Consider the following 22,799-nt stretch of genomic DNA (forward strand, 5'->3'; position numbering starts at 1 on the left):
GCTGTGTGAAATTGACTTATTTAAGTTGGAGGAAATTCTCCATAACATTAGTTTATTCTTCTACAGTGTCTGTAGATGTACTCTATCAATATACATTAGTAAAGTCTTATTTGCGTTCCTGGCTCTGTGCATCTCAGTGCCCACACCTCTGTTCTAGGTGGTTTCATTGCAAGACTGGGTTATTCACAACAAAGAAAGACTTATTGAATAGTGTCATTTGGTGGATTGACCATGGCTGGACACCAGGTTCCTGCCAAGCTGTTCTATCAGTCCCCCTTCCCCAGGTGCACAGGAGAGAAAAGAAGATGGAAAATGACTCATAGGTTAAGATCAAGGCAGTTTTATTAAAGCAGAAGTAAAAGTTTGTGCACATACAGGGAAAGAGAAAATAAAAATTTTATTCTGTACTTCCCATTAGCAAGTGATGTCTGGACACTTCTGGGAAGCAAAGCTTCAGCACACCTAGTGTTGCCTCTGGAAGGCAAACACTACAAATATTGTGTCCTCCCTTCCTCCTCCTTTTCTTAGGTCTTATATTTGAGCTGACATGATATGGCCTAGAATACTCCTAGGTCAGTTTGGGTCAGCTGCCCTCGTTATATTCCCTCCCAGGATCTTGCCCACCCCCAGTCTACTGATGGGGGAATGTTGGAGGGACAGTGCTGATGCTGTGCCAGCACTGCTCAGCAGTAGCCAAAATACTGGTGTGTTATCAACACCTCTTTAGCTACCAATGCAAAGCACAGCACTATGAGGCCTGCTGTGGGGAAATGAACTCCAGATCAGCCAGAGATAATGTACTCCAGTCTTGCAATGAAATCAGATAGGGCAGAAAGTGGCTTCTGTCACAGAGCGAGGACTTCAGTCGCAAGCTAAGTAGTTTTGACAGCAGAGAGCGGATCCTAGGTCAGTGAGTAGGGTTAAAATTAGGAGTGTCCTGAAGAGGTGTGCAAGGGTTATGGGGTAAAGAAATTGAAGAGCTAGGCAAAATTTCACAGGAGAGCTAAATTCAGCTTTACATCCAATCTTCTTGGAAACCACACAACAATGTAGTAACACAAATTGTTTAGTCTTTTTTCTGTGCGTATGTGGATCTGGCATACCACTATCATATTGACTTCCTACTTCTCTATGCAGAAAACTGATTTTAACTATAACAGGTTACAGCCCTGATGACCCTGGAGTATTAGGCCCCTCCTTATTTAGCTTTTCTACATCTATTCATTACTTGGACATTATCTCATAACTCAACAGTTTATTTTTTCATCAAGCACCTGAGAATGCTGGATCCAACTTGTGCTCTTATGACTGAAGGCACTTTTTCAAAGAGAAAGTGTATTTTTGTTGTTGTATTTCTGCTGCCTCAGATTAAATTCAGTTATGGAATGTGTGCAGAAGATTCTATTGCAGCATCTATGAGACTACCTTGAAACTGGGGCTCTGCTACACCAAATGTTACCAGTGCACTATTAAGCAGGAGCCTTACATGTGGTGCTGGAAGCGACAAGTTTCCAGCTGTTGCCTTCCACTGGTATTGGACTTGTGGTTCTGCTAATGACAGACTGCCCTGGTCTGCATTGTGGTGGAGGTCCAGGGCTCTTGAAGCTCTAGGGTCTGAGGAGATCCTGTCTCTCCCTGAGCTGCACAAGTTGCTGAGTTCCGTAACTCCTCTGCTTAGCAACACAATTCCTGCAGGAAAGGTCCAAGAGAGGCCACAGGTACTTCCTCTGATCCAGCAAGCTCTGACATAAACCTCCCTAGCACCAGCTAAAGGCTGGTAGCATCACCCTCTCCCCCAAGCCAGGGGCAGCTGCAACAAAGGCTCCAGGTACCCTGTGTCAAGGGCTGCTGACCACACCCACCAGAAGCTGACAGAGCTGTCCCAGGCCCACAGCTCTGGCTGCAGCAGGTACCCTGAAGTTTTTTGGAGGGTTTCCAGCCCCTCTTCTACTGTTTTCTAAGGAACTCATTTCAAGTACAGGCAGCATCACCCCTCCTGGTAGTTCAGACCTTCTTCACTGTTGCACTCCCTGATTTTCAGCTCTTTGCTTTCTTGTATTGGCTTTTACTGATACTGTCTGTGAGAATGTGATTGTATTTCCATACTGCAGTTTGAACTATTGCTTTGTATTAAGGATAAAGCATTAAGCATGGAAAAAGTAGCAGCTGTTTGGCCTCAAGGAAAACATAAAATGAGCACTACAACCAATATTTTAGACTACATCAGAAATACTCTGCACGGGATTTCGTGCCTGTCAAAAGTAAGTTGCAATTATGCATAAATGTTACTGAGCTGTGAAAGGTGCAGTTAACATGTAGCTTGTAATGGCTGAGTGGGAACATTTTCACCCCTCATATTTATATAAGTACCTGATTAAAAGTTTTAGAGAGGCAGGAAGAGCATGCAAGAGAACATGTGACTGTGCTAGCAAGGTTCGTGAGGTGGCCGAGAACAATTCTTAAAAGTTCATGTTGCTGAAATGACATAGCCTGATGCATTTCTGCATGGCCTGAACCTCAGAGCACTGGGAACTGAATTTGTGATCACAGTAGCCTGTAACATCTATTTTTGCAGCAGCATAATATAGAGGGCAATATGGCTCTGCGCTGCATCCATCTCATGAGGCATGGTTAGACCTGCAAATGGCTGAACTGTTTATGCTTCAGGCTTGTCCAAATTAATGAAAAAAACCTGTGGCAGAATATTCACTCTTGTTTGCCAGATATGAAAATACCTCTTTGAACAAGCTTTTCAAGGACTGTCTTAATAGTGAAACTAGTAGCAGGCGAAGCAGATGCTCTGCAGAGAATTTCTCATTTAACTGCTAATGTTGATGATTTGTGAAAGAAACACTAAAGAAACAAAAAAACCGCAACAACCAACAAAAAGGGGAAAAAAGCACTGGAAAAATAGAGGATTTGAAAGTATTGTGCCAAGGCCCGTAACATCAACATTTTAGCATATTTTTGTCTGCAAGAACTTCCACTCACAGTAGAATAATCAACAACTGGTTTTGAATATGGAAAAGGTACTTTTGCTGAGAATGTTGCTGCTAAAAACTACTTCAGTTGAAAGCCATGGTTTTGCCACAGAGAAACTGAGCTTTTCTAATAAATACTGAAATAGATTGTAACAGCTGGTTAGCTGACATAATGCTATGTCATGGGAAAAATGCAGTAATTGTGTAAAATTGTCTCATTTGTTAACTGTAATGAGAAATGACTGATGAGGTTGGAGTTGATGCATGCAAGGGTTAGAAACCATGCTGCAAAGCCTCCAACAGATAAAACCTCAGAACAACTTTTTTTTTTTTCTGCTGCATTTTAATTTTCAAAGCAATGAAAATACACTGATTTTCTGGCTCTGCAGTAAGCAACGTGGGGTGTTATTTTAACTGTAGATTGTAATTAATCTATTATAGAATTAATCATGATGTGCTTATATTTTAAGTTATCTTAAGACACCAAAAATTTTCTTCATATGTAGTACTTACTGAACTTGAATCATGCCTATTTTATTCCACTTTCAAACAGAAACTGTAAATAAAGCATTAGTGTTTATCTTCACAGTTATACTCAGGTATGTTTTCAAATTTCACAATTATAAAGGTTCTACTATATTTTTATGCCACAAAGAAAACTTTTTGTCCTGCTTGTACTCTGTCTGGGAAGGAGAGGAAGTCCTTCCCAGTTAATTCCAGAATTTTCTATCCAACTCCTTTGAATAATCTTGTTCAGATAGGGTTTCCTGAGGTTTAAAACCATCTTCCCCTTACATAGAATACATGCTGCATCTCCTACAGCAAAGAAAAAGATGCTTTTTTCCCTCCAGAAAGAGTGGGCACCTATCCAAACAGTTGCAATGGTATGTCCTGCCAGAAAAACAGCAAGTACCAGATTTCTCAGCAGACACTCAACGTAATTGAAAAGATAAATAAATTAAAAGCTGAATGTTTGCATCGTCTTTTGCTTTCCCTACACATACATATTCACAGATTCTGATTTGAAAAGTGTATCATAAAACTTATAGTTTATTTACTGATATGTAGGCTTGGATACAGCTTAAAACAGGGTTTTCTGAAAAATGAAATGCTTCTATAATCCAAGTAGTGTTATCTGGAAAACAGATACTAGATTTTATAAATGACTGAAGAAATGCTGCTCTGGAACAGTAATTAGATGCAGAATCTGTTCTCAGATTAAGATTCTCAAATTTTACCTACTTCAGTGCATTCTTCAAGTCTCCAAATAGCGGCGATGCTCTTCCTCTATTAATGTGTGCTTGGAGATTCAGAGATAACAATACTATCTCAGGTTCTGAGCTAAGTCCCTCATTTTACTTTGAAGTAAGTTTAAAAATAATTGTAAGATGAGAAAAGCTACTCCATTTTTTAATTAGGCAATTTTATGGGAAGAAGAATTTCATTGTAAAACACTCATATACCTGCTAATGCAACTCTTCTAACAGATACTGCTGTGCTAAATACAACAATACTAATTTTTTTTCATGTGTTTGCCTTAAACCAGATAAAAAGCAGATGTAGAAATCTCAGTTTACCAATGCCAGTTTGTACTGCCGACTGTCATCCAGAGGCAGGAGGTTTGAAAGGGTTTTACCTGCTTACATTGACTATGTATGGTTCATCTGTTAATCTCAATATAGGTAGGATTTTAAGATTTCTAGATCAACTGTCATCTGGGGCAAACAATTACTCCCTGAGGAAAAATTATCTGGGAAAAAATATTTTTATATTTTTTTCTCAGAAGGTGTATAAATTTGGTTTTATATTTTGTGAAAAATAGTTCTTTTTAAATGCATTTTATATAATTTTTGAGCCATGGTGGATTGAGGATTACTTCGCAGAATTAAGTTTGTTTTCTGTAAGATGTTTTCTCAGTTCTACACAGCAGTCGTCTTGAAGAAAACCCACAAATTATACTAAGGTGTCTACAAAAAGAGAGCAGCTACTGATAAACCTGAATGGTGTCACAATGGAAAGGAGGTGAAAGCAACTTCTAGCATTTTGGAAGCACTGTAGATCTGCTGGAGTTTAGAATAAAAGCTATTGTCTGTGAAATGCTATGATTTGTCTGTATTTGAAAGTGAGAACAAGTTTAAACTGAGGTGTGAATCTGACTTGCATTAGATATTTCAAAAGTCCTACTTTCACATGCAGTTTTATTGCATAATAAAATGTGTTGAAATAACTATAGGCAAAACACATGCTCTTGATTTCAGATTTCATGTTAACTGTGTGCTCTGGCTACTAACAATCAGTTCATACTATCAGAACTGAGGATTTGGCCATGAGCAGAACTTAGCAAGCATCTGTGCATGAATTTACACATAGAGTAAAGTTCTTGACTCATTATGAGAGGTAGAAGAGTATCCCAACCTGGAACACATTTTTGGGCAAAACTGAAGAAAAGAATCAGCAGTCAGTTTAAACAGTCAGTCCGTTGTGAGTAGGAGGAGGAGACTGGCATTTGAAGATTACTCTTCTTGACTAATTCACAAGAGAAAGAACATTCATGTTGTAAAAAAGATACTTGTTTCCTGTGTTCTGCATCACTCATCTGTGCAAAATACTGGAATTTCAATTGTATGATAGGGCAGGTGATGTAAAGATACTGTGTATGGAAGTAAAAAGGCTATACATATATACATATTGGCTTTTCGTGGCATTCTAGTACTGCTTCTGAAAGAGCAAAGACAAATGCTTAATGGGACGTCATGGCATGGGACAGAGTCACAAAAGTCTTGCTAAAGTCAAGATAAACAGTATTAGCTGCTCTACCCTCATTTGTGGAGCCAGTCATTTCACTGCAGAAGGCTACCAGGTGGTAGCATAATTTTCTTTTCATAAATGCATGCTCACAACTCCCAGTCTCCTTCTTGTCCTTAACATGTTTGAAAATGGCTGGCTGGATGATTTGCTCCAAGGATTGAAGTGCCTGGCCTGTAGTTCTACCAGTGCTCCTTCTTGCCTACGGAGAATCTAGATGTGACATTCACCTCCCCAAAAACTATGACCTTTCAAAGTTAATCAGGGGTGCTCTCACAGTAATGTTCACTGGATTCCTCAACACTCATAGAACATCCCATCAGGTCTAGTGATTTTCCTTGTGAACAATTCCTTTAACCTGATTCTCCTTGACCATGGGGACCTCTTCCTTGTTCCAGACTTTCTCAGTAGTCTCAAGAACTTTGGATTTCCACAGGCAAATTTTACCAATACTGCAGGATTAGTTAAATTTTACTTCTCATAAATTACTTAGAACTATTTTATTTTTATCAAATAATTGTTAGCTCTTTTTGAAGTCTTTAAGGTTCCATTTAAAGAAGGCTAAAGAAAGCTTTCTAATGCTTACGTCTTTATTTTACCTCATATGATTTCCATTCTCTTCCCCTGAAGTGCAGTAAGTTCCACACAGGTGTCTACCTCTATCAGACCGCCCGCTGTCTGCTCTAAAGGTGACTTGTAAGGAAAAAGACTTTTCTCGTGATCATCTAAAATAGCTTTTACTGTAACTTCCTTCTGAATTGCCAGTATTTTTCATCTGGTACTTGCAATTAACTTTTCCTAGTAAATGCTTTTTAATCCTGGTGGGAAGATCATGAAATACAACCTTAGACAAAAGATTAGTAGTTGCTCTTATTTTAAGACTTCACCATTTTACATTCGGGGGCCAACAAGTACAAAATTTAAACAGCATTTTGCTTGTTTTGCTTTCAAAAAGCAGATCAGGAGCTCAGAATTTCCTATGTAGTATTAAGGGCTTTACCTGGAGAATGGTATCCCAGACAGTTTGTACATCACAGATCTTTTCTTTGTGAATTTTAGAGCTAATGATTTTGGTACCCTCCACTGAGAGACGCAAAGAGGAAGCATAAGAATGTTCAAAGCAGTAATTGCTTCTCTACCTCTGCTAACCATCTTTGAAAGAGATGGGTTAGTGAAAACATAAGAAAACTATACAGAATAATCATACCAGAGTCTGATTTTGCACAGTATTTAACAAAAGATCTGGAATTCTCCAGTTAAGCGTCTCTCAATTTGGGCTAATTAAAAGCTACCAGAACGGCTGAAAGGATTTAACTTAGATTTTAAATTTTTTACTGTTTGAATATGGATTTAATTTAGACAAAGACTATGAGTGCACCAATTATAATTTTGAAAGAAGTCCTACCTTAAATATATTCACAGGCATTTTAACATAAAATAGATCTCTGAATAAAAGAAACAATACCCAGAACTTATCTGTGGACATTCTGTAACAACTGACCTACTTGCTCAGGGAAGTATCATAAATTTGCAGAATGTTTTCAGACCAGATAACCTCAAAAACTCTTCAGTCCCTTCTCAGTTCAGGTTTGGGGTATGGAAAGTCTTGCAAACTGTCTGAAACGTTAAACCTTTCAGTGCCAAGATGCACAGCTCTGTATCACCTAGGGAAGATTGCAGTTTGATCCTTAATGGAGCTCACAGACACACAGAGTGCTCGGCCTCCTTTTCTCCAGCCAATTTAATTTTTCAGGAGAACTTCCAACTACAGCTCCAGGTAAAGTCAATTTAGTTGGGACAGATTTCCAGTCAAGATATAATAGAAGCATTAGCAACCTACTGTATTACAACCTCTTTAGCCGTAGAGTCAACTGTCTGTTACCGCCCTTGGCCACCGAAGAGCCTTTAATAAATGTGAAACCGGCTCTGCCGGTGCTCGGAACGCCCGCGGCCCCCACACGCGCTCACCGCGGGGTCTCCGGGGCGCCGCCCCCGCGCGCAAGGCCAGGGGCGGCCCCCTCAGTCCCGCCCCTTCCTGGGCGGGGCCCGCGCAGCCCCGCCCTGCACACCGTGGCCCGGCCGGCTCGGGGGAAGCGGCTCCGCGGGCCAAGGGGCTCTCGGGGAGCGAGGGCTCTTCCCGCGCGTGCGAGCCGGAGCCCCAGCCGGCAGGGGCCGCCCTCCGCCCGGGGCGCTCCGCCAGGAGCACGGAGTGCGCCGCTAGAGGGCCCGCCCGCCCGCGGGGTCGCTCCGCCGACGGCGCGCTCATCGGTGCGCGGCCCCCTCCACGGTGCGCGCGGAGCGGCCAAGCAAGCGCCGCCATGATGAACAGCGGCGGGATCGGGGTCCCGCTGGGCTTCCCCCTGGGCCCCACGTCCGTCATCCAGGTCACCAACCTCTCCTCGGCCGTGACCAGCGAGCAGATGCGGACACTCTTCGGCTTCCTGGGAGATATAGAGGAGCTGCGCCTCTATCCCCCGGAGTAAGTGGGGCCCGCGCCGGCCTCCGCAGCGACGGAGGCTCGGGAGGAGAAGGAGGCGCGGAGGGGCCGGGGGGCGGCGGGGAGGGGAGAAGCAGAAGGCCCAGCCCGCCATCTTGAGTGCGGGCACCGGGCGGGGGTCACGTGCCTTCTTCCACTCTCTATGGCCGGGCCGGCGGAGAAGGAGCTGCGCCCGCACTTAAGATGGCGGCGCCGGGCCTGTTCCCTTCTGGAAACCCAGTGGAGCTGGCCGTCCTCTCCTCGGTCGGGCTGTGTGCAGGGCGGCTGGGCCAGGGAGCCGTCAGCCCGCCCTCGCCCGCTTGCCTTACTCTTTTTTTTCCCCCCGCTATGTTAGATGATGATGTTAGAAGGGCTCTGCTCCAAGATGGGGGTGGTCGAACAGAAGCCAGAATAGCTGAGGTTCCGCAGACGGACGGAACCTTCTCTGCCTTCTGCTCGGAGGTGCTCCCCATAAGATTTGTGCAGTAAATTAATCATGAATGTTCTACCTTTCCCTAAATTGTAGCGGTTCGCGAGGGATGCGCTGAGGTGGGAGATGCTGAGGCTCTCAGCATAACAGTGCTGCTTCTCCCGAGTAGGTGGTAATCAGCAGAAAAGAGGAGGAAAATAAATATTTTTTTTCTTTAGGCAGCAGTTGTACTGGAAAGTGAATAACAGACATGCCCTTTCAAACTGTGTATTTTGTTACAATAATTAAGTAGCAGAAAGGAGAGGGAGTAATTTGCATCCACATACTTGAATTTTAATAAAAAGAAGATTGACCAAATTTCGATTTACAAAGCTGAATAGCCAAAAAGTTGGTGCTTATCAATGCTTATATAGCTACATTTTGTCTGAATATGTTTGAATGCCAGCTATTCACAAAAATTAACTATTTAATATACGTACGTAATATGCTTAAAGCAGCCTTACTGATTTTTAAGCGCTTTATTAGGTATATGATGGATTTTTATGCAGTTTTCTGGGGCTTTGCCTTGTAGATGTTCCACAATTGATTCTTTATATATAGGTTTTCTCCTGACTGATTTTTTTGTTTTGTTTTGTTACAGCTGTTGCTCTTATCTTTCACTAGGTTTTAGTCAAATAGGTACTTTTTTGACACTCATATATAAAAAATGTTTGTGCTGATGTGTGCAGTTTTGCCAGAGTACGTATATACATGTAAAATAATAAAATCCAGTACCCCAGTAGGATTTAGCTTGGGAATGTCAGGGCTGTAAAGCTATAAAATTTGGTTCTTCGTGATTAACTAAGTTTTAAGAGACAGGATGTGGGATTGTAATTATGTATTTTACTCTTGGTTTATTTACAGTTTTTATGCATAACTGTTAGAAATACAGGTTTCCTTTCCTGACGGGTATGGACATTTCACCTGACTTTCAAATTACTACCTTGGGAGAAAATTAATTATTTATTGTCCTTTTTTTGAAACAAAAAAAGAGGTGCCTCCTGTTGACTTTCTGAAAATATGTTTGAAAACATTGTGATAAATTTAGGAAATAATGTTTCATTGACAAGTGGTTGGGAAGCAAAGGTGTACCAGGCAAAAAGTTTTATTGATCCCTTTCGGTTTGCAGTACAGTTAAAATGTGAAGCTGGTTTGCAGGATGTGACAGGTCTTTTGCCTTGGGTATGTTCTCCAGTATGCTAGCTACTCCCACAGTGTGGCATTTTTTTTCAGCCTGTGAGGAGATCAGTGATGCCTGTAATTAGATTCCTATTCCCAGCTGTGCTTTTGTGATACACTTGTGACCCAGCTGAAGTCTGTGTCTCAGACTGGCCTTCAAAATCACATTTATAAGGATAAGTCTTCAAGAAAGAGGATTTTTGAACAGTTAAATGTTGAACAACTTTATTGAGCAACAGTTGGGTTTTTGCAGAATGAGTTGTTTGAAAGCAGGGAGGCACAAACTCCATTAGGTGTGCAAAGTCCTGCTGTGAACACAGTTTGCTTCTGCATGGTCTGGAGTGATCTTGGAAGCTAGAACACTCAAGTGTTTCAAAATAAACTTTTGTTTTAACCTGAAGTTGGACAATGGGCTAGTTGGTTGTAACCCTTCCCTAGTCAAGGGCAAGACGGGATTGACCTCTTGTGTTCTGCCACGAGGAAGCTCCACTCTGATTGCAACCCAGCAGACATTGAGAGGTGGAGACACATGTCATACCAGACCTTGGCGATGGGCTTTGTGGCCTCTTCTAGTTCAGAGCCTAACGGTGTTCTGTCCGTGACTACTAGTGGCTGAGTAAAACCTGGTTTAGCTTTGAGGGGTGCCACTAGACTGCGCCACTCTCACTTGTGCCTTACAGGTGGATAGGCCACCTTCACTTAACTCAACAAAGGGACATGGATTTGTCACCTCTGTGGTCCAGTCGATAGACATTGTTACCTCATGCAGTATCAGCAATATAGATGAGGCCTTTGAGGCAAAACACACAGGGCCTCTGCATAATTATACCATTAATTATTAATTTTTGTTGTCTCCTCCACACATCACTCCTCTGAAGAAAATTTGGCCAGTTTTTTCTTCCATTTTTTTACTGTAGACTTCTGAATAGGAGTCTTAGGAAATATTTCAGTTGATTGTTAGTGGGAGATGGAATGTTGCTATCTTCCTACAAAGTAAAAGAAAAATGTCAGAAGTGTCTGAGAACTATTTAGATATTTATTTCCCCCTTTTTTTTTTTTCTTTCCTAAAGAAACTGGATTTTAGTAAACTTCAATCAGAGATGTAAAATTGCTTTTTGGTGTCACTGCTGCTTAACCCTAGGAAGAAGGCTATGACTCCTTCAGTCCAACCTCAGAAAAGGTTAGCAGAAAAAAAAAGCAACAAAAGGAATTAAAACAGAATAGGACTTTTCTGTTTTAGGAAAGACTTCTTAAGAAGGCTGCTGGGGAGATTTCAGAGGCTCATTTCCTAAAAGGGACTCAATCACTCTGAAACCTTCTAGAGTTTTAGCTCTTTTGGATCTTAATAGTTTCCCTTGATGTAGATGCATCATTAATGTGCTTTTAGCAGAGATGGTCTCCTTATAGAGAATTTCTCCTTCTTAACCCTCAGAAAAGATTTGGTACCAAGACTTCTTTGTAGAACCTCATTTGCAGTAGTGTCCAGATATGAATATTTTTTAACATACTTTGAACGTAGCTTTTGTGATTTAAATCCAAGTAAAACAGGAGGACGAATGTTAACACACTTGTCAGAGTGTCGTGGTTTTGCTTTGGGTTAATTTTGCTTTCCACCCCCCACACAATTACTACTAGTTGAGAGTAAGTTTTTGTAGACAAAAGAGAGACAGGAATTGGGGAAAATAGTATAAATATTTATTACTAGGAAAGTAAAAACCACTAATAAATTAAAAATTAAAGAATTATATCTACAACAATTTCTACTCAAGTTGAAGTGTTATATATATACAGAAATACTTCTTCTCTTTTTATACTAGTCCAAGGACAAGAAATAGTTTCATTCTCTATTTTCAGAGTGCCAGCTCTCTCCCTCTCTCTCTAGTAATAGATCTTCAGTAGCAGCAGTATTCTCGTTGCAGCTGGAACTTTCTCTTTCTCGCTCTGTGTTGGCCTCCAGGACTGGGCTTACCCCCTCCTGGGCTAAGACTGAAGACTGGAGGTTACTCAGGTCCCGAAGGGTCTTCCTTCCATAGGCTTGCAAGGGGACACTTGCTTACTATGGATCTTCTTCCACAGGGTTACAGGGGATAATGGTTTAAGAGTTCACCCCTGTTTCCCTATGGAGGTCCCTCCCCATGGGAGAACAGTCCTTGATAGACTTCTCGGCATGGGTCTAGCACGAATCCACACACACATGGATTCCAACATCTCACATGGGCCATCTCGCTCCAGCATGAGATTTCTCAGGGTTATAAAATCTTCAACAGCAGTATAGATCCACACACGCACGGATCTCAGTATCTCACCTGAGTCATCACTGCTCCAGCACAGGTTTCCCTCAGGGTTACAAATCTCCACCAGGACTTTGTCTCACTTCAGTCCTTTTCATGAAGTTTTGGTTCTCTTTGGTACATCCACAGACTCTTCTATCAGCTGTATGGGGGGTCTCCTTACTCCAACAAATTTTTAGAAGTAGCAGGGTTTACTTTTCAATTTTTTCCCTGCTGAAGAGAGAGAGAGCGAAAAGGGGGGGGAAACAAGCCCCCCCCTTTCGCACTTTACTTTTCTTGCTGCAGCTTCAGCTGCCAGCTTTGACCTTGGAAGCTCCGTTATCTTTCGGCTGGAATTCTTCCACAGCGGTTTCTGTCCAAGCAGTTCGTCTTTTAAACTTTTTTTTTTTTTCACTCTCTTACAAGAGAGAAGGGAAGACTTCAGTGCTGCACCTGCTCCCCCCACCCCGGCCCAAGCCAGGGGAGGAGGGAGTCTGGCCCTACTCGGGCCCGCTACTCCTCTCCCTTACATGGCTGCTGCTTTTAATTTCAACTGCGCCAACAACCTTCTCTTCCGTTTTCTTGAAGATGTAATTAGCAAAGGTGTTACTGGACTTTTGATTGGCCTTTTTGTCTGGAAATTACCTGGACAAAACCATCTTCAGCCCCAGGGATGGGCTGGTGGGCAAAACCACGACACAGAGCTGGCTTTGTAGATGTTGAAATTTATAAAGATTATTATGGGGCCTGAAACTGCTTGGAACAGAATTATGTTCTTGAGTTGGCAATGAAAACAAAAAAAGGAGAAAAACTTGGGCGATGTTAGAAGTCTTAAACTCTGCCAGGAAAGGTTTAGGTTGGATATTAGGTAAAAAATTTTTACAGGGAGAGTAATCAGACATTGAAATGGGCCGCCCAGGGAGGTGTTGGGTTCACCGTCCTTGGAGGATTTTAAGACTGGATGTGGCACTTAGTGCCATGGTCTAATAACCACGGGTGTTGGATCAAGGTTTGGACTTGATCTCGGAGGTGTTTTTCAACCCAGTTGATTCTATGATTCTGTGGTTCTTCAACAGTGTGGACCACAGAATCTTCAGTGAAGGCTTCAACCATTTGAGTTGTAACACTGACATGTATTTACAGAGAAACAAACAAACAGCAAACAGTGACAACAGGAAAACCCAAAACACCCCCTCCTCCTGCCCACCTTGGGTTCCCCTCCCCCAGCAAACCCAACCAAATAGAAAAACCCCCGTAGCCATAAACAGGCTTTGTCATCAACAGAGTTTCTGGTGAGTGCTGAAAAAGTCATAGCTTGCTTTCACTTCTGATATTGGAAACTGATCTGATCCAAGACCTTACAGCTGGCTCAGAAGCCCTTCTATGCAATTATTTCTGTCCTGAATACATTGGCCACTACAGACAAAGTGTGTAAAAGAAATGTAGTCATCTTGTAATTTTTTCCTAAATTGAATGAGGCTAACTTTCATGTTTGTCTCTCCCATGCCCTGTTTAGTTTTTCCTCCTCAGTGTCTTTACAGAATTTTCCATGATAAGTGTTTCTGAATGCCATTCTGAATTTCATCATCTTTTTAGATATTTTACCTAGGCGTTACGGTTCTGGTACCCAGAAGCATACTGTCTGTGAAACATATAGTCTGCATGCCTCTGAACTTCCTGGTTTATCTTTGCAATTAATAGGATGAAATAATACCTTTAAAGGTTTTGAACTTGTTAAGTATTGAAATCTAATTAATTTCATGAAATAACTTTGGAAGTACCTGCTTTGGAATTTGAAGGGACTACAGAATGGGTTGGGTTAAACTTGAACTGCTGCTGGTACTTCCAGAAAGTTGACAAGTTTTTCAGTTTGGGTTGAGGCAGGACCAGGGTTGAAACAGTTTATGCAGTGCATTTTCCATGAGTTTCTGCTTTGCTAGAAGGCAGATGGTCTTTTCAAATGGAAATTGCTAATATTCCAGCAATATCCTGTTACACTCTCTTTAAAAATGTCACCTGTACTTCATTCATGTGAAGAAATAAGCTGCTCAGATAAAGGTCACAACCTTGACTAGGGAATCCGTTTTTAAAGCAAACTTCTGTGGTTTCGATCAAGATTACATATTTACATGTTCTCGGTTGGTATACTGCCTAATGGAAAAGCAAATTTTCTTCCCTTTTGTAGCCAAATGGTGAGTTGCTCCTACCTTATCTAGTGCTGCCTTGGGCTACAATATGCCAAACTAGGGCAGGTGATAAAAAGGAATTTTGTTATATTAGTCAACTAAGACCCAATATTTGAAAGAACTCTTAAGAATTTCTTTTATCATAATAAGAATTAATAAAACAGCTTTTATGAAAACCAAAGAAAAAATATTAGTTATTACAGGCTAGTATCTGAAGAACCCACTGAAAAATGGCAGGGTTTGTTGTTTGACTTTCCTCAACAAGCTTTATTTTCATTAAAAAGAAGGAGGTGCTTCACTATGCTTTTTTCAGTGGCATAGTAAGTACAAATTAGTAGATTTCTATACTCTTCTGTTATGACTAACTTTTCTAGGAAGTCTAAAATTTTTTTTTTTTCCCTTAAGGAGTAACAGTTAAAAATACATGCATGCAATTATTTAATGTGACTGATTGTTTTCTTTTTCCTTTTATCTTGCAGCAACGCCCCTCTTGCTTTTTCCTCCAAAGTATGTTATATTAAGTTTCGCGAAGCATCAAGTGTTGGTGTGGCCCAGCATCTAACTAACACGGTTTTTATTGACAGAGCTTTGATAGTTGTTCCCTGCGCAGAAGGTTGGTATTTTAGACATTCTTCTGTACTGTTGGTCTTTGTTGTGTCTGTTCAGTGTTTTAAGCTTTCTGTGTAAAAAGTACTCTGTTGTTATTTTATTTTATTTTATTGCTTTTTGAGAGAAAAGTCTTGAATCAAAATTGAAAATTGAATGGGAAAACCCAATTATATAGATTTAATTGAAATTCAGCATTAGCAGTAAGGTAGTTGGTTTAAATTATGATAATTCAGTTTCCCATCATTATTGCATATTTTGAGGGGAAAAAAGTAAAAGAATTCACTATGGTTTGTGTTGGCAAGGTTATTCTTATACAGAGTGCTCACTGAAGTCAATGGAGCTCTGAAACGATCAGACAGTTTACTGGCACAATAACATTGCAGTTTGAATCTTAATGTATCACCTTTGGTGTAGTGGATTTTTTGTTGACTTGAGATTTTTTTGAAGACACTGATTATTTTGCATTGTTTTAGAGTGCATCCCCATTTTTTCTTGTAGACATGCAGTATATGCATTTGGCTATATGCATTTGGCCATTTTAGGGTCATCTAAACTAAAATATTTAGCATTCATGGTGATAATTAGTGTTTGAATATAAATGTTTACCTGTTAGCTATTTTTTTTTAGAGGCAATCTTTCTTTTTACTGTAGAAAATGTTATTTTGTGTGTCATGAAAAGCTTTTCTTATCTATACCAGTACTTCTCTTTGGTTTTAGATATCTTCTTAAATAAGCAGTAATCTGTACAGAATGCTTCCATCATAAAATGCTCTTAAAATTCTTAATAAAATAAAATGCTTGATGAATACTAAATTGGCAAATGTTAGTTTACCTAGCTGTGAGGCCACACTTTCATGAATGTATTGAATACAAGATAGTACTGTTAGTATAGTATCCTAGATCTGAATACAGTTACCTGAAGCGTGGTCCTATAGTAGACCTTCTTGTTGGAGTTAAGCAGAGCCCCATTGACTTCATTGGGATCATTGTGGAATCGAGCATCTGACTGTTTAGGTCTGGCCCTTTTGCCTTTTTGGGGTGGAATCATTCCAGCTGATGGAGTGAACCTGACTTCACTTTCAACTTGGTAGCTTTGCCATGAACAATATATAGAATGGTTGAACCATGAACTGCAGCAAGTCCAGAAATACCTCTTATTAACATCTCTAACTGCAGGAGTTCAGAAAAATACTGTTAACTTCCTTGAGTTTGTTAATGATGGTCCCAGAGTACTGTTTCTTGGCATGTTTGCCATGTAATGATCTAGATAGTGTGAGATTAGTGCCTCTGTAATAATCATCTGGGATGTTCTTAGCAAACTCTGCCAAATCTTCAAAATTTCACAAACCCTCTAAGTACTTTTCGCTAAAGGCCAAATTGACCTACAATTGACCTGTCTATTCTTGCAGCCTTCTTACTAGGGGCATATAACACATTTGTCTTTGTAAAGCCTAGATTTTTAGTTGCTTTTGTGCCTTGTTTTGGGGCCTTTTCAGTTTCATATTTTGAACTTGTTCTAAAACCACAAAGAGAATATGGCTGTATCCACTTGCAACTGTGTATAGGCTAAGGGGATCAGAATCCCCAATTGGAAAATTGCCCCTAAATACCTTGACTAAGGTTTATTCAGGATCTTAGTTTCACTTTTTGTCAAAAAACTGATAACATTGGTTCAGTACTGCCAGAGAGGGAGGATTGTTGCCTAATGAGTGAACACACCTCTGGTGTTTTTCTTCTATGAGATCACTACCCGACATGATATGGCACCAGGCAGGTAAAGCTACGTTTCTTCTGTCTGTTGGTGGTAGAGAATGAATGGAAGGAGAAAAAATCAAAGTGCTGACAAATACTGTTCCGACTCTATTTGTAGCTGACTTATTAGGCGTTTCTGAGAAACTGTATTAAAATGTCATTTTTCAAAATCATTCTCCATTTCCACAGAAATGTATGTATAATTAGGTGAACAAATGATTGGGCTTTGCGGTAGCTTCTTTTTTTAATGAGAGAATGCTGTTTCCATGTAACTTTTTATTATAATCACTCATTTAAAAAAATATGTGAATTATAAAGATTTAACTTTCTGATGAGTTTATTGTGTGGAATAAATATGACTTTGGAGACCACAGCTCAAGGTTTTTGATTCAATATGTATAATATGATGCATTGTTAGTGGAGCCAGTGGAGTGGATCACAGGCTTTAAAAGTAGCGATGGCTTTATTCTGCCAGGAGGTAAAATTATGTAATTGTCCAACAGTGCCAATAATAAAACATTTTGTGCGCTAAGTTGAACATAGAATAGAGGTAAAATGAACTCTGAAAACCTGGTTAAAAAAAAAAAAAATCTGAAATTGACAATGTATTTAAACAGTGGTAAATCAAGGATGTATGAGGAAGGAATCACTACAGAATGAAATCAGTCTTAATTGTATGAGATTTAATGAACAATTTAACACAAATGTAATTGTAAGTGAAGTAAGATTACTAAGCTGTCAAATTATGACTTTTTATGTGTGTGTATTGGTAGGTTTTTCTTTAAATATACTTTGAAAACACAAAGGTTGAAAGCTAAACAAAGATGCCACCCTATTCATTCTAAATTTTATGTCCACATTATCTGGTAGATGGATTTTGACTATTAATTTGGTTTTGTATGTTTTCTCTGTGTGATATTTGTGCATTATTAGATGACTAGACTGGCCAAGGCAGACCTGTTACACTTGCCTGAGTTAGGCATTGTTTGCCATGCCACTAAACCTGCCGCCAAGTGAAACCTTCATGGGGGAAATGAGATCGAAGTCTGGCCTGCTGAAGATGGACGCCCTGTCTCTGTTTTTATTTTATTTTGATTTCTTTCCTTTGTTTCTTTTATTTTTATTTTATTTTGTCCCTTTTTTGTTTTGTTCCGTTAAATCTCTTACCCTTGTACTTGTGAACTAGTACTTCAGTTCTGTGAAAATGATGTTTGTAAAGGGTTCACAGTGTTTGATCTTGAAGTTGACCCAAAACTGCTTATGAATGGTGGATGGTATACAGAGAACTTAGAATATGATTAATTTTCAATGCTGTGACATTTAAGCATCTAAATTCAGCAGATTAGCACATCGTGTCAGAAGGCAGGAACAGTGAAAAATATGTCAGTTTTGAGGTACAGTCTTTCATATGTTGTGTTTTATGAGTTCCTCTTGGAAAGGGACAGTTGAGACTCATACTTCTGGAGAAACCAACTTTAGAAAGTAAAGTCATAATATTTCTCTGCTATTTTTCCTCAGCAGAGTGTTTTATTTTAGGTTGCAATGTCTATTTAAAAGAAGGCTGATTATTTATGTCTAGTGCCATGAGATTAAAATTATTTCTGAAACAACTTCTATGAATATTGAATGTCATGAAATATGTGTTTACTTCTGATGAAACCTTGCTGCAGTGAGGTCAGTGACAGGAAGATTTCATCCTTTTGTTTTTGTAATTTTCAGAAAAGACTGTTTACCACTCATAAGTACAAATGCAGCCTGAAATTTTGGTTGGAATGTGTTATGTGAGACACATTGTCTTTAAACACTGTTATTTGTGAGAAGATTGAATCAGTTCTGTGTGTGTGTGTGTGTGTGTGTGTGTGTGTGTGTTTGTGTGTATATATTGCATTTTTGACATGCTGCAGCGGTAATTATTTGAAAAAGAGGTTTTTTTAAAAAAAAAAAAAAGTCAGAAAATTAGTCTTTTCTCCATCATCTCGCAGTCTCAGAAGCCCTGGCAGTTCATGCTGGAGTGATTGAGATGGTTCTCATCCCTAAATGATGTTTTTACTTCCTGTGAAATGGAAACCTTGAAACAGAAGTGGTGAACAAGGTGCTGTGTCTAGTCTTCAGGCGTTGCTCTTCCCAGCCAGCTGCATTGGCATCTATTGGTTTCACTCTGAAAAGAGCTTTGCTTGATGATCTGTGTTGGATTTGGCAGTTGAGGTAATTGCCAGTAGCTGTCATCTCTTTATTCGCTTCTGCTAAATCCGCTAAGATTCATGAGCTGGATCACACAGAGTATTTTATTTGTAAGAGTACACGTTCCGTTGATTTAAAATGGAAGGAAAATAAGTACTCTTATGTTTAGAGTAGACGTGAACAGTATTTTTAAAAAATGAGCAAACTTATTGCAGACGCACTTTCTGGGGTGAGGATTAACTGTGTAGTTTCACTAAAAAGAGTAGAAAATCAGTTTTTTCTGAGTGCTTGAGGAACAATACTGTAATTAGTACTTGTTTGACGCAGGTACTTCTATTCAGCCTTCATCAAAATGGATTCTGGTATAGAATAGGCTGACTACGGCTCTTAAGACTTTGATGATACAAAAAAAATAGCAATCACAACTGTCTGTAGGCAATATGGAGCTAATCTACATTTGCTTTCAGATTCCTTTGCAAAGTGAAGAATCAATAAATAATTGATCATAGAACCTGTAATTTACTAAGCAGAAATGCTTCTAAGAAATGGGGTATAGATGTGGCATATTTATATTGTCTGTTTCCCTCATTAGGAAATAAATATCTTCACCTCATTTCAGAACTGAATGGAAAAGTCAGCTTTTAAATACCATGTTTAAACTAAATTATGCTAATCTGTTGTGTCAAAGCCCACGTATTTTGTTGTATTTTTGTGAGCTTGTATTTCATTTTATAAATAAATTCACAGAGATAAAACTCCAAGATTTAAAGCCTGTAACTCATGAGGGTATTTGGTCTTGCATATTAGGTTGTTTTTCAAAACTGTTTAAAAACCAGGGAAGTAGATTTTCAAGACATTGTAGATTTTTGTTTCTGCACAACAGTGTTCCATAGAATTTTGGCCTGGTTTTAAAATCTGGAAAAGATACTTCAAAAAGGCAGTATCTTTGAATATACAGGCAAATTTTCAGGGTTCTGTCTGTAGAGATAGACCCTTTCTCTTTCTTGAAAACAAAATAAATAATCTTTTATTGTGGTGTTGAACTGATGGATGAGATTTTGTATTCTAAAACTTTACATTGCTAAAGACCAAAGTATTTTGGGTATAATGCTGCAAACTTGACAATTTTCATATGCATGCTATTCATTCTTTGAGCTGCTATAATGGTGAACGGAACTGAAATGTTCAGTGGATTCCTTTAACAACATTAGAGCAAATTGTTAGTAGTTCCAGTTATTTCAATGCCGTGATGCATATGCCTGAAGTTTAGGCTTCTGTTTCAGTCTTGACTCATTGTCCTTCTTAGTTATGTGCCTAACTCAGTTCCTGTTTAAAAGGGCTAACTGCCTAAGCTAAGTGCTTAATTGTAAGTTTATCTGGTTAAGTGTGTGTTGAATTGGCTGTATGTAAGTGCATACTTGAATTAGGCATATGCTTATGTACATTACTGACCAAGGATCTCAATTAACATGCAGACACACCACTTCAGGAGCCATTTCTGCCATTACTTGTGCAATGTCTCATGATCCATAGAAACGTGCACGAATTGCAAGATATTCACTGTTCAGGATAAATTCTGGTTCATTAGTCATTTGAAAACACTTCAGTATGTAGTTTTGCAGAAGAACTGGTACATAATTCTATGCCTAATTTGCATGCACAGCTGCTGGAACTGTGTATTCAAAAGTCTTTTAGTTAGCAACATATCAGGGAGGGTATGCAGCAAAGTACCTTTTGAGCAGTTAGATACACCTCTCATTGCATGCCTGACTTCAAAATGAGATCTGTGAAGAGTGCTGAACATTGTGATGGTGGCTTAGATTCATGCATGTTTTTTTTAAAAAGCCCTGGAATTCATTATTGCACAGTTAATTCTTAAGTGCTAACAATTTTCCTATTTTTCTTCTTTAGATAGCAAAATCAAGTGGTTTCTTACATGTTAAGGAGGAAGGTGTTTCAAAATTTAACATAAATAAAATAAATGTAAATAGGAAGCACGAAATTAAATGGGTACTGTTACTTTATCTTTTCTGTTCTACCCATGCTAGATATAAATTCAATTTAATTTAGATTTTTTTCTGTTCTTTGGTCATATCCAACTGTAACCCAGTCTTTCCTGCAGATCTGTAAAACAGGTTTGCAAAAATTTTTTCATTCCATTTTTAAAAGTTGCTGCGGGGTGAGTTGGAGCTCACATAGCTAAAACTGTGTGGTGTTTTGAAACTTACCTCATGTTTTACTTTTTGATAAAAGTATTTGTATATTTTTAATTTTGAATTCAGAGGTCTTATAAATTAAAACATACACAGTTTGAATCAAAGCAGTGAAAACCACTGGCACAGCTTTTGTATGTTCCTTGATGATTAGAACAATGTTTAAATAAGAGCATTTACTGTATTATAATCCATATGGGAATAGCGAAGGGCTTAGCTGATTAGCAAATGTACAGTTATGCCAGTAATGTTGAACACATCATAGATATCTAGTATAATTAGAGCTTCTTTTGGTAGGTTTTTATTTTAGTGTTTAATGTTTGTACTAGTTTAAATCCCTTTGCATTTCAAATTGAAAGTGTACGTTTAATTGTAATCCTAATTGTTTTGACTATTAAATCTTGATTTTTTGAGATTTTTGGGGTTCATTTAATAGTCTAATTGTGACTAACATTGAATGAAACCTGCATTTAATTCAGATTAGTTGTTACTTAAACTTTAAACGTGGCAGTAGGGTTATAATCAGGTTGAAATAGCAGGGAATACATATTCTGGGAAAACAGCTTACTTAGCTGATCAGTTACGATTTTCTTCAGTCTCAGTAAATTTAAAGTAATTTTCACATAAACTGAGGTAACCTAGAATGTGGACAGTACAAATCTAAATTTTTTCTGCTCTTCTCTCCTCCACCTTCAGGTTCACTTGTAGTATGTATTGTATGCAGTCACTGTAGTTCAGTAGGTTTTTTATTTTATGTTTTGCTTATTTTTACATTCTAAGTAGGTAGCACCAGAGGAATGAAGAAGAGCACAAATTTCAGTTAGCACATACTTGTTTTTTTCTTTTTTTGTTTTTCTTTCTTTTGCTGATTCGGTTATTTGCCATTTCTGGGGATTAAACTTTAAAAAATGTTCTTCTTTTCTGTATCTGATGTTCTGTGTGCTATTAGTGATGCAGCCAACACGAACGGTTGTCATGTGTAAAACAACTTTCGATCACCGCGAAAACATCGCCCTGGGAAAGCGTCCATGCTTGATATCGTTTGGTTCATGAACGTTAAGTTTCCAGTACAGGTGACCCATAGCTCAAAGTGTTAAATAATTATATACATTATTCAGTTTTTAAAATAATAATCCATTAATGAGATTGCTAGTCTTTGAAATTTTTCTCACTTTTGTTTTTCCTAGTAGAGCAGGGTAAAGGAAAAACTTAAGTTCTTATTTGTTTCTTTGTAAGGATCTGGTAGATAGATTCATTGTTATTTATTACATTTTTAAATGCAAGGGTAATTGTAAAATCATAGAGTAACATCTGTTTAGTGTTCCAACTCTGTGTAATGCTGTCATTTGCTTCTTCAGGTAAAATCCCAGATGAAGCCAAAGCCCTCTCTCTCTTGGCGCCTGCTCCTACTATGACAAGTCTGATGCCTGGTGCAGGGTTGCTTCCTATACCTACACCAACCCCTTTGACTACAGTAAGTAAAATTCAGTAGCTGTCTAATTTCTGGTTTCCTCTGTACTCTATAGCCTTTCCTGTGTTCAGAGAACAAGAACTATCTGATCCATGGATTTTGCAGTGAGGGTTTAGCTGTGGTGCTAAAGGCTTGATGAGGATTCATCAGATGTCCGTGCACAACGTTTCTGGGTTTTTCTTTCAGATTATTATTTTGCAAAACAGT

At 39.1% G+C, this 22,799-nt stretch overlaps 1 protein-coding gene across 1 annotated transcript in view; it reads left to right on the top strand.

The window, feature by feature from the left end:
- Nucleotides 1-7,919: 7,919 nt before the first annotated feature.
- Nucleotides 7,920-22,799, top strand: part of SREK1 (splicing regulatory glutamic acid and lysine rich protein 1) — a 33,054-nt gene continuing 18,174 nt past the window's right edge. Inside the window, exons 1-3 of the mRNA XM_027882156.1 lie at nucleotides 7,920-8,265; nucleotides 14,846-14,979; nucleotides 22,480-22,595. Of these exons, the coding sequence (XP_027737957.1) occupies nucleotides 8,105-8,265; nucleotides 14,846-14,979; nucleotides 22,480-22,595 (411 nt within the window). The 5' untranslated portion in view covers nucleotides 7,920-8,104. The remainder of the gene's footprint in view (nucleotides 8,266-14,845; nucleotides 14,980-22,479; nucleotides 22,596-22,799) is intronic.

Source organism: Empidonax traillii, unplaced genomic scaffold (genome assembly GCF_003031625.1).
Source record: "Empidonax traillii isolate 1590-97213 ecotype Southwest subspecies unplaced genomic scaffold, ASM303162v1 scaffold8:size5222938, whole genome shotgun sequence".
Lineage (NCBI taxonomy): Eukaryota > Metazoa > Chordata > Aves > Passeriformes > Tyrannidae > Empidonax > Empidonax traillii.